The sequence below is a fragment of the Belonocnema kinseyi genome, chromosome 9 (assembly GCF_010883055.1).
Source record: "Belonocnema kinseyi isolate 2016_QV_RU_SX_M_011 chromosome 9, B_treatae_v1, whole genome shotgun sequence".
NCBI lineage: Eukaryota > Metazoa > Arthropoda > Insecta > Hymenoptera > Cynipidae > Belonocnema > Belonocnema kinseyi.
The window spans coordinates 67,475,912-67,488,734 of NC_046665.1; the positions used below are offsets into that span (position 1 = coordinate 67,475,912).

The 12,823-nt window shown below is 25.8% G+C and overlaps 1 protein-coding gene across 2 annotated transcripts in view; it reads right to left on the reverse strand.

Moving 5' to 3' along the window:
- The window catches only part of LOC117179423 (tyrosine-protein kinase Shark), a 24,808-nt gene extending 11,999 nt beyond the window's left edge, over nucleotides 1-12,809 (reverse strand). Inside the window, exons 1-7 of one of the 2 annotated variants that reach the window (XM_033371195.1) lie at nucleotides 12,189-12,809; nucleotides 8,051-8,188; nucleotides 7,766-7,929; nucleotides 3,618-3,803; nucleotides 3,290-3,374; nucleotides 3,051-3,209; nucleotides 2,768-2,973 (exon numbers count right to left, since the gene is read on the reverse strand). In XM_033371195.1, coding sequence (XP_033227086.1) covers nucleotides 2,768-2,973; nucleotides 3,051-3,209; nucleotides 3,290-3,374; nucleotides 3,618-3,803; nucleotides 7,766-7,929; nucleotides 8,051-8,188; nucleotides 12,189-12,264 — 1,014 coding nt within the window. In that variant the 5' untranslated portion in view covers nucleotides 12,265-12,809. Of the gene's footprint in view, nucleotides 1-2,767; nucleotides 2,974-3,050; nucleotides 3,210-3,289; nucleotides 3,375-3,617; nucleotides 3,804-7,765; nucleotides 7,930-8,044; nucleotides 8,189-12,188 lie in introns of both variants that reach the window. The other variant, XM_033371194.1, reaches the window with a different exon arrangement.
- Nucleotides 12,810-12,823: the final 14 nt, after the last annotated feature.

Genomic DNA, 12,823 nt, shown 5'->3' on the forward strand with positions numbered 1-12,823 from the left:
TTGAAAATTAAAATTCGAAAATTTTTTCTAAAGCCTCCAGGGGACTTCGTTTTCGCACGAAAAAATTTTATGTGCCCTTATTGCATCCGGACCCACAAATACAGTTAAATGAAGATCCAAGAAAATCAATTTTTAACCGCAAATGGAATTGTTAAATTTTCAGTAAAAACATTAACTTTTACATTTTTTTTTAACAAAATACTTAAATTTTTAACAAAATAGTTGAATTTTCAACTAAAATTATTAATCTTTGACTGGAATAGTTTAATTTTAAACCAGGAAGATAAATTTTCAAATAAAATTATAAATCTTTAACTGTTATAGTTAAATTTTTACCCAAAAACATGAATTTTTAAACAGGAAGATTAATTCCGAACAAAAAGGCCAATTTTTAACTAAAAAAGATTAATAGTAAACCAAAAATTTAACATTTAAATTTGTAGTTAAAAAAATGCATGTTTAACCAAAAAAAATGAATTTTCAAATTATATTATGAATAGTTAACTGGAATACTTGAATTTTCAACGAAAACAATGAACTTTCAAACAAGAACATTAATTTTCTACCAAAAAAGTACATTTTTCAATCAAATACATGAATTTTCAACGAAATATTTTTATTTAGATCTAGATTTATACATTTTTTTCAACTCAGAATTTTTTTTTTAATTTGAAAAAATGTATACCATATATTTAGATGTAGGAAGGTCAATTTCTAATCATAAATGTTATCGGTAAATTTTCAGTAAAAAATTAATAGAAAAAATTTTTTTTAACAAAATAGTTTAATTTTCAACACTTTTAACATGAAGATTAATTTCTACCAAAAAGGCGAATTTTTAACTAAAAACAGATGAATTGTCAACCAAAAGTTGAATATTTAAATCTTCAGATAAAAATGTGTATGTTCAACCCAAAAAATTAATTTTCAAATCGAATGAGAGAAAATTAAATTGGAGTTAATTAATTAATTAATTTGCAGTTTAAAAAATGATTTTCAAACATAAAAACTAATTTAAAAAAAAATTTATATTTTTAAACAGTATACACACTTTTTTCAACCAAGGGAAAACGAATTTTCAACAAAATAGTTTAGTTTTCAACCAAAGAAATCAATTTTCAATAAAAATTATAAACCTTCAACCAAAAAATGTATTTTTAACAAACGAGTTTAACTTTTAAGCAAGTAATTTATTTTTAATTCCAAAAAAGATCAATTCACAACGTAAAATGTAGTATAATTGTTACTTCAGCCAAAGAAGATTTTAATTTTTAATCAAAAACAGTTGAATTGAACCAAAAATGATGCATTTTTAACATACACTTCCGGTCAAGCAGTGTAATTTTCTTCAAAATGAGCCCATTATGACATTGTTTAATTGAGTCGTTTTACAGTTATGACATTTTTTGAAAAAAAAACACTTCTTGAACGCTGAATATATCGGAATCTATTCAGTATAGAAAAAACTCCAAAGAGAAGTATGTTGGTCTCTATATGTATAATAAAAATATAGTTAACAAATTTATAATTATATTATTTTATGTATAAAAGTTGAAAAATATTAATTTAAAAAAAATAAAAAATTGAAAAAAATGAAGAAAAAATTGTTTCCCTCATCTTGGGCTAATTTTAAAGAAAATACAAATACGCATCTATTTCATTTCGTTTTTTTTTTAAATATAAACTGCCGTGCTAAGTTTTTGACCACTTATTTTTTGATGACTGATTGAGTTTTCCCTAATTTAATATGTCAAAGCTAAAAAATTTATTTTCAAAGGGTTTCATTCTCTCATAATTAGGTATAAAATGAGCCCAGGATGAAGTCAATTCGTCTATTTTTTAATTAGATATTGCAAAAATAGTTTAAATTTCAATGTTTTCTCAAATGTTTAATAACTTCCTAAATGATCAATATTTTTCAATGTTCTTGGGCTCATTTTGAACCTTTTTTTGCATCGTATCAGAACAGCTCATGAGTATAAATCTTACAAATTTTCTTTATCAATTGCAAGAATATGAAATTGTAACAAAAAAGTTGGAAAAATTAGAAAACATCTTATCCGTAGGTAAATCAGAATCAAAATAAATAAATATATATTTCAAGGAAATTACATAGAATCTTCATGATTATATGTTTCATATATTAAAAAAAAAATATTTTTGTTCCCACAAAGAATATTGCAATTTTGTCAACTTTTTTGCTACGACTTCAAGTTCTTGAAATTCGATAATTTTTTTTTACAATTTATACAAATACGCTGTTATAATAAGGTGAAAAATAGCTTCAAAATTAGCTCAAGAACATTGACAAATGGTGATTATTTCGGAATTTATTGAAAATTTAAGAAAACATTGAAATTTCCACTATTCTGGCAATATCTACTTAAAACTAGACAAATTGGATTCAATATGGGCTAATTTTATACAGAATTTCGAGAGCAATCAACCCTTTAAAGAAAAATTTTTTTTAGCTCTGGTATAATTAAAATTAAGAGAATTTATTCAGTCATAAAAAAGAGGTGGGAAATACTCATAGACCCAGAGCGTAAGGGTAATTTGTAACTACAAAAGATTTTTCTGTAAATTAGCAAAATAATTAAATACAGTAATATAAAGCTACTTTTAGAATTAAAGAAAAATTGTTATTCAATTTCATATTGTAATTTAAATTGCATATAAAAATTTCCTGACAATTTCACCTTTTTTAAGTTTTCCAGGTACGGTAGACACCCCGTTCAATCATTTTTTAAAATATTTTGATCTATACCTTTTTCTGTATTTGAAAATGATACGGCTGCTTATGGTGCATGACAGAGAGAACGTATATTCCACCGTGTCTGTCACTTAACCGAACCAAAAAAAAGCCGTCGATATTGCCACGTTCTTGCAAAAGACGATTCGCTTCTCTTCTATCCAAAGTTCCATGATACCAATCACTCAATTTCTCTTTTGGAGGCGGTGGCTGATAGTTTTCTTCAAAAATTCACAAGAATCATTGTAAAAAATGCAACGAATTAAACGATTAATTCAATTTTAAAACCGCAAATTACTTAGAAAGTTTTCACACTCCGTATGGCCATTTCGTCTTGCAAGATCGGCGGGAACGTCATCTGCTAAAGTTCTTGGATTCACCGGTGCGTTTAAGGAAAGAAGAACTTCAATTACGTCTTTAAGTCCTCTGCATGCTGCTTCATGCAAAGGAACCATGCCTGAAATAAAAAACATTAAATATAGATTTGACCGACGACGATACAAAAAAAAAAAAGAATTAAACTTTATAGAAATTTACCTGTTGCGGTATGTCGTGTCTGCACATTTGCGCCTCCCAGAATGAGAATTCTTACCGTGTTTGGGAAATTACTTTGACAGGCATACTGAAAAATAGAATTGTCATTAAACCTCTTTTTTTCAAATAAATTATGGGATTTGATTTTCAGGCGTTAGAATTATATTCCTACCTGTTTGCACTTTCACTCTGAAAAGCAGCTTTGCGACACAAAACAATTCCACAATTTAATTCTATTTATTTCTAAATAGGGAAAGTTTAAATAAATGGTATTTTTGTGAGAAACATACATAAAAAAAGGGTGAAAAGAATATTTAATTAGAAAACTTACGTGGAGAGGAGTATAGCCAGCCGAATCACGGCAGTTGACACTCGCTTTACTTTCAATAAGCTTCTTAAGAATTTCATCCACTCCTTGCATTGCTGCCAAATGAACAGCAGTTTGGCCATGTTGGTTTTTCGCCTCCAAATTTCTGTACCCACATTTCAACAATTCTGAGACGATTGTGTAGTTTTGCTGTAATTATTTTTAATAATTAAACTTTTAATCTAAATATTCACAATATCTATTATCCAGGGTTGCTACAGCACAGGGAATTCCTGAAAATCAAGAGAAAATCTGAAAGAGTTCAGGGAATTTTCGATAAATTGAAGTTCAATTTCAGGAGGCATCCAAAAAGTACGTAAGACATTTTTCTGCCCCCCCCCCCCCCCCCCCCCCCCCCCCCCCCCCCCCCCGCCAGCCCTAATCTTACTTGGAATATATAAATTTAAGAAACGATTATAAATATAAATTATGTTAATTAAATAAACATGCAACTTTAATGAAATTAGATTTAAAAACGAAAATGTGGTAGATAATGTTACTGGTTTAACCCGAATTCTGATATAATTAGTTTTGAATATTTAAAATGCGAAGTAACTTTAATAGTAAAGTTACTTTAATATTTATTAGAAGTAATATTTAATGAAATAGAATGAATTTTAAAATAAAAAGTTAAATTCTTAAATAAGCAGATGAATTTTCAACAATGAAGATTAAAATTCTACCAAAAAAGATGAATTTTCAATCAAATTGTGGTATTTTTAATCAAAAATGGATTAGTTGAATTTCCAGATAAATAAATGCATTTTTAATTAGTGAAACGAATGTTGAAAAAAGTTACGTTTCCGACAACAAAAAATTCATTTTTAATCAAGAGGAATAATTTTATACAAAAAAAATAGAAATAAAAAAAACGGAAAAGGTCAATTTTCATTTAAAAACTTAATATTCAATTAATAACAAAAAATTTTATCCACAATGATACATTTAAATTAAAAGCATGAATCATCAACAAAAATACAGATTTCTTAACCAAATAGTTGAATTTACAATCAAGAAGATTACTTTTCTACCCAAAAAAAGACGAATTCTCAACAAAATAAATAAATTTCCAAAAAAAAAGTTTTCAAGGAAAAATAGAATAGTTATATTTTTGGGATAAGAAATTAATTTTAAACCGAAAAAAAAACATTTTTAACACAGAAGTTGAACTTTCAACCAAAAAGGATAGAATTTCTGCCAAAAGATATGCATTTTGAATTCAGAAAAAAAGAATTTTTAATAAAGAAATTGAATTTTCGATCAAAAATAAAAATGTTCTATATATTCGATATTGAGTGATCAAAAAGATCTCTTTTAAATAGCAGTATTTATATGCTACTTTATATTCTGAATTTTCGGTTTAATTAAGTATAGTTAAAGATTAAGTTTCTCAAATCTCTGTAGGCTTTGAGGTAAATTTCTGATGGACATTTGTAAAAGTATATTTTCGGAACCACCTTAAAATGAATTTTTTTTCATATTTTGCGTCGTTTGGTTCAAAATTTGAATTTTGTGGTGTCAAGTTTCGGGCAATTCTAATACTTTCTCAATCATCAATGATGAGAATGTAATAAATTGTTAAAAATTTTATCTCTTTTTTGGGTGAATAACTTTTCTATTAATTTGTTTTCGTACCTTTGGTCGTTTTCCACAAATTTTTAATTAATATGATTAAATACAAAACTACGCGGCCTATCAAAAAGTGATTCATAATAAATTTGTTCGGGTACAATTTTTTTGTTAAATCATGTTTTTTTCGTAAGCTGTCGTTTTTCCACAAATTTTATATTTTTATTTTTTATTTTCAATATTATTTTTCACGAATAAAACAAAAAGTTCGCGTTCTAACTAAATTGTCTGCATTTTTTAATACTATGAATATCCGTACATATAATTGTCAAATTCAGAAAAAATTAGTCTACAAAATTTTCAAAATGCAATCATTTTTTGAATTTTCATCCAAAATGTCTGGTTAACGAACTCGTCCTTTCTTTAGGGACCAAAAAAAAGTGTGCCAAAGATCGATCTGATCGTTTTATTTTTTCGAGAGTTATCATGTTTACGGGCGTAAGGCCGGAAATACAGACAGACGCCATCATAAAAACTTGATTTTCAGATTCTGGGCGTCTCGAAACGTTATTCAAAAAAATTGTTTTAAACATTTCCAATGCATTTTTGGTTTACTCTATTGGTCACATCTCGAGCCAATTTTCCACCTTAAACGCATAATTTTTATTTTTTGCTTTGTTTAAGAATTCATCCTTAAAAATTTTATTATGTTTCAAAATTTACCAATTTTTTAAAAAGGTTTCACTGTGGTTGAAAATTCAACTATTTTGGCAAAAATGTTAAACTATTTCGTTGATAATGTACTTTTTGGTTTAAAATTAAAATTTACGGTTTAAAGAATTAACAAGTTTCCAGAAAATTAATCTTTCTGTCATGAAAATTAATATTTTAGATGACATTCTTAAATGACTGAAAATTCTTTCTTGATTGAAAATTCATATTTTTTGTTTAAAAATTCATCAGGTGTCGTAGAAACTTAATTTTTTTTTTAGATGCAAAAGCAACTAGTTGAAAATTAAAATTTAGGGTTTGAAGAATTAACACTTTTCCAGAAAATTAATCTTTCTGTCATGAAAATTAACATTTTGAATAAAATTATTTTTAAATGACTGAAAATTCTTTCTTGATTGCAAATTCGTCTTTTTTTGTTCTTGCTGAAAATGCAACTGAACTATTTTATTGAAAACTACTTATTTACAAAAAAATATATATATTTCTTAATTCACATATTTTGGCAGAAATGCTGTTCTTTTTGGTTAAAAATGCAACTGTTTGGTTGAAAATCAATGTCTTTAGTTGACAATTTAACTATTGTGTTAAAAATTTTTTTTTTCAGTTCAAAATTAATTTTTTCACCTAAAAAAAAAACTATTCTATTTTTTATTGAAAATGCATTTTTTTACATAAAAATGTATATATTTTATGAAATAGTTTTTTTTTTAGGGTAGAAAAGTGATCTTCTGTATTGAAAATTCAACTACTTGGTTAAAAAAAATTATTTAGTTGATGATTCATGATTTTAATTGAAAATGTATCTTTTTGGTTGAAATTTTTTTTTTTTATCGAAAACAAATTTTTGGAATGAAAATCTAATTATGCCACCTTTTATTAAAAAATCATATTTTGTTGGTATAAAATTAATCCTTTTGGTTAAAAATTCATTTCTTTGGTTGAAAATGTAACTATTTTATTTGAAAATTTGTTTCAATAAATAAACATTAATTTTTTACCTGAAAATTCAAGTAATCTAATTTTAGTTAAAAATAACACTATTTGATTGAAAATGCGTCTTTTTTTGTAAAAATTTAATCTTCTCGGTTAAAAATTGGTTAAAATTTTAACTATTGATTTCAAAATTCATTCTATTTAATTAAATAATAATTTTTCACTCAAGAAAAATATAAATTCTGAACGACGAATGTAGTAGTCGATATTTCAACCAAAAAAGATATTAATTTTTAATTTAAAAAAATTGAATTCAACCAAAAAATCACGTCTTTTCAACATAAGTTGATATTTAAACTAAGAAAGATTTTTTAGACAATAGGAGAGAAAAATTGAAAACAAACTGTTGAATTTTCAAGCACAGAAATGAATTTTCAACCAAAAATGTAAGTTAAAGTGTCAGTAAAAAAATATATATATTTAAAAAAAGACAAATTATCAATAAAATAGTTAAACACAGTAATATAAAGCTAATTTCACACATAAAGAGCCATTGTTATTTAACCATTTAATGCAAATTGACAAAAAATTAAGCAAATTCTCGAAAAAATTCCCCAACTTTAAAAAAAAATCTTTGACATTTTCAGAGTTTTGCAAGTATATAGAAAATCCTTGACAATTTTTGATTGTCTTGCTGTTTATAATTTAAAAACAATTATACGATTAGAATTTTATCCTTTAAATATTAATGGTGAGGGATAACGAAAAATAAGTAAGGGAAAAGTCAGTGAATTTTGAAAATGAAGTTTTACGGGCGCCCTGATTATTTTATCTGGAAGATTATAAGAAATATCTCAACAGAGAAATTAAATTCGTACTTGAATTGTCGCCCTGTGTAATAAATTTGTTCGGCCATGTCTCCTAGCATCGTGAGGTGGAGGGACACCTTTTATTGGAGCCTTCAATTTAATTTCTAGCCCATGATTATCTTCTTGATAATATTCTATGAGCGTGTCCAGTCCGTGTATTGTTGTTTCATCGCCTGAAAAGAATTTAAATTTCAATAAAAATCAAATTCTTTGATAGAAATATTGCTCAAGATTTGTTCAATCAAGATTAGTTCTCGTATTTTCAGTAGAAAATCGAGACGATTATACCTTTACCTATTGAAAAGAAGGCATCTTCTCCATGCTTTCTAATCTGGTAGTGGATTACTTCTCCTTCATGAAGTACCGATAAAACGAAATCTCCGGATGAAGAACTACTTTCTCTAACTAAAAATGTTCCGTTTCCACGTTCATCTATAAAACCACAATGAAAATTTGTAGCTGTAAAGAACAAACTGCAATATTCTTAAACAAGTCCAGAACTTTCTCCTTAACATTTTGTGGATATTTCAAGCGTCTTATGAGTTTTATTTCAAATAAACAGTAAATCAAGGATGGAAAAGCTGCAGATTTGAATCAAGTAGGGGTGAAATATTAATTTTAAATTAGAATCCTATCAGGGTGTCTAGCGATCCGGGGAATCCGGGAATTTGCCGGCAATTCGTGAGCAGATCCGGTAAATCAGTGGCCATAAATTTAAATCTAAATGTTTATTATCTGCCGAAAATTATTATTATTAAATTATACGATTCAATGGCAAGAGAGCGTGACGAGTTGAATGTAGTAGATTTATTACCAGCCAATCAAAAGCTGGGAAATCTTTGAAATTTTCTAACCGAAACATGGAGAAATTTATTTTGCTGTTTTTTTCTGCTACTTTTTTATGTTTATAAGGCTATTATTTATAAACAAGGCTTTTGTGAAAATTTTTTTTTAGTAAATTTCCGACCTTATTATGATCTGGAGTTTTGAATTTGAATCTATTGAATTTTAAACTTTAAAAATTAAAGCTCACAACAATTTTTATTCAAATGCTTAATACTTTAAATGTATAAAATGGAATTTTTTAACATTATTCAATTGAAAGATTCTAAATTAAATACAGTTAAAGCAAGACATTTTTTTTTTTAACTCTTATACATGGAACAGTTGAAAGATTTCTGGTTGAAAAATATAAATTCTCATTATCATTTTCAATGATATAAATTAAAGAATAAATAACAAAAATGTAAGTGTTGAAATATATATAATTTTGAAGCAATTTTAAGTTGAGAATATAAAAATTGATTTTTTTTAAATAATCGTTTAAAATAAAACACTTTTAAAATTAGAAATTATTTTAATTTTAAGTCGTTTGTAATCAATTAGGGTTCAGTTGTTATTTATAAATCAAAAGTAAAAAATTTAACTTGCAATTATGTGTATTCGGAAATTATTTTATATTTTTAAATAATATTTAATTAAATATTAAAATTACAATAATTATTATTTATTACGAAAATATTACAAAAATAAAGTTTTCTCCCATGCATTTATTTGGTGCCATTCTTTTCTTCTCAGTACTCGGCGAAGTAAAACTGAGGATGAAGTGAAAATGCCTGATTTAATAACATGAAATAATAAAAATTCTAATCTTCAAAGTTTAAATTTACAACACTGAAATTCTGAAATTCAAGGATTTCTATTTAAAACAATTCAATTTCAAATTATTTAGATTTTAGTATTTGATTTAAAATTGATCATTAAAAATAAGCAGTCAAATATTGCTAAATGTGCAAAAAATGTCCTTTTTTTATTAAAAAATTTCAATTTGCAATGGATTAAAGAAAGTATAATTTTTATAGTTTCGCAAGTGTATTATAAATAAAGTTTTTTTATGTTTCCAGGGATTCCATTAGTATCTATGTTTATTTATAAAGTTCTGACAAACTAGATTCTAAGATCTTTTCAAATAAATTAGCACCATAGATTAATTAAATAATACTAAAAACATCATTAATAATTTCTGGATTTTTTCTCTACAGTGCATGAATTTTAATAATAATATCAAACAAATTTTTATTTTTTCTTCTGATAGTTAAAATTCCTAACTTTTAAAATACTAATATTTCATTTTCAACAAGATTGAACATTTTGAACATTAAGCATTTTGAACCAAATAGTTGAATTTTCAATCAAAAAGATTAATTTTCTAGAAAAAATACGATTTTTCAACAGAAGGCATGAATTTTTAACAAAGAATGGAATAGTTAAATTTTCAGTTCGATAATTCATTTTTAAACATTTGGCTGAATACAATAGTTATTTATTTTTGATTTTTTTTTTGTTTTCAAGATTATATCAATATAATTTTCCTGCGATTTTGGAGAAACTTTAAAGACATCTTAAAACTGTATTCAACCAAATATTCAAAGAAAAATTATAAATTCTTAACGAAAGATGTAATAGTTGATATTTTAATCCAAAAATATTCAAACTGTTGAATTAATACAAGAAAAAGAGGAAAAAATTTCAACAAAATGGTTGAATCGGCAACCAAAAAAAAAAAAAAGACTAAATTTCAAACCGTTGTATTTTTAGCCAAACAGCAATATGTATTTACCAAAACAGACCAATTTTCTACAAAAAAGTTAATTTTTTTTTAACCCGACAATATAAATTTTCAACAAAAATTATTAATCTTCAACCGAACAAGAGAAATTTTTAACAAAGGTAGTGTCACTAAGTAATTGAATTTTCAACGAAAAAAGATGAAATCTCAAAAAAAATGTAATAGTTGATAACAATTAAACAAAAAATTACCCAACAAAATTGTTAAATTTGCAATTAAAAAAAGATTTTTCAGGCCAGAATAAAAAATTTTTGTTAGATAAATCATAATTTAAAGGAAAAAATAACTATTTGCTTTTAAATCTTCTTGGTTCATTTTCTTTAAAGTTATAAAAATATAATTTTTCCGGGCTTCTAGAGAAAATTAAAAAAAGACTGTTAAAAATTGCAGATATAACGAAATAGTATCTAGAAAATAGTTTCAAAATCTTTCGGATTCATATTTGACAACTTTGAAAATCTTTTGTAGTGTTTTATAATCTTTAGATTAATTTACGAAAATAAAGAATTACTTTAAATATTCCTAGGATACTTATGACAGTTTTCTATTATCTAAAAATTTCTCAAAATTTGATTTCGAAATCTTTAAAAATGGACATTTTATTTTAGGATTTTTTTTTATATACTTCTAAATATATTTGATAAATATTAAAATGTATCTAAAATTTTGAAAAATGTCTGCAAAATTAAACAAAATTGCCTGCCAATCTTCCAGATTCTTTTTTGATAATTTTGAAAATATGTCTCAATTTTGTGGATTTTTACAAATTATTCTCTCAAAATAAATGTTGTGAAATAATAAATTATTAAAAATTCTCTAATAAATCGTAATAATTTTTTTAAATTTTCTCAGAAACATTCAGGTTAGTCTTAATCTTGCATTGAAGAAAAATGTTGCTTTGAAATCTTAGATTTTTCTGCGAAATTTTAGGAAACCATTTAGTCTATTTAAATCATTTCTTTAAATAAACTTTTGAAGAAAAAACATTAATTAAAATTTTCCCTAGACTCAAGAAAAAATTTACATTATCTTTCAAAATCCATAAAAAGTTATGAAGATCTGTTTCAAAATTTTCTCATAGTTTATTATAGTTGGTAACAAAATGATGAGAGCAGAATTACATCCAAATAGTACAAACATTTACAATTAAAATTGTCTCTTATCAATAACGTTTAGAAACATTAAGAAAAAAATTTTATCATGAATTTAAATTCCTTATTTGAAAATTTTGATTTACTAAATTGATTGTGCAGAAAATACTTAATAAGTTAAGAACAGAAGAATTAAATCCCTCATTTGAAAATTGATAATAATTGATAATGATCCGGAAAATCCAAGAATTTACCGGCAATTTGAAAATTAAATTTCGCTAGACGCCCTGGCCTATAAAAAGTTGGAGAATTTTAAATGATTTAGGAGCCTTTAATTCTACTGTAATTCATAAAATGATACAGATTGCTTTCTTCGCTATACAATTTACACAGACGAAATTGTAAATTTCTGCTAATTAAAATTCCGTTAAAAATGGTTGCATTTACACTTCGTAAGTGCATCATATTTGACCTTTGAAACACGTTTTATGCGAGCACAAAGAATAAAAATCATTTCTTAAAAATGATTATTTAAAAAGACTTTTTCTTCATATAATAAGTTTGTAAATCCGTCAATGTAAAACATCAAATAGGAAGAATTTAAGTAACAACAATCACACTTTTGAAATCGAACACAGCTTCAGTCAAAAGGATTTTTAATCAATTTGTAATATTCTTACAAAATTAAAAAATTAAAATACTCGAGTCCTACCATTTTTTAGTAAATTCTCAGCATCTTCCCGAGGGAGGTTTTCGTGATACCAGAATATGTCATCCTCTGAAGCCATGATTTTAAACACTAACGTTGTTGTATGCCTCACGAAAAAAAAAGGTTCATGGCTTTTATTTCATCTTCCTTATTACCTTTCTTAATCAGGATGTTTTTTTTTTACTGGAGTTAGTTCATACTGGAATAATCACAACTGGACCAACTGGAGCTGGAGTTTGGCTTTCACGAATATTTTTCACTTTTCAGAGTATGAAACTGATGCACAAGTGTATTTAATAAGAAGTAATCGCAAAAAGGCGTTAATGTATGCGCAAAATGCTCAGAATGACTAATAACATTATGGGCTAAATAATGTAGTTCCAGGTAGATCAAATGGTTCAAATGTGCAATGTGGAACCAAATAAGTAAGGTTATGTCATCCAACAAGGCAAAATTAACGAATGTGACTCTCAATTTCGGAATTTGTAATATGAGGAAGTACACTAAGTCTTATCAGTTCATGCACTCTCTTCTGAATTAGTTTCACGTCAAAAGTATTAAGAATAAGTTTATTTCGTTTATTTGCTCCTGTCAAAAGCTGCGCGGTGCGTGGCGATGAGTCTGCGCTGCGCCTGTCG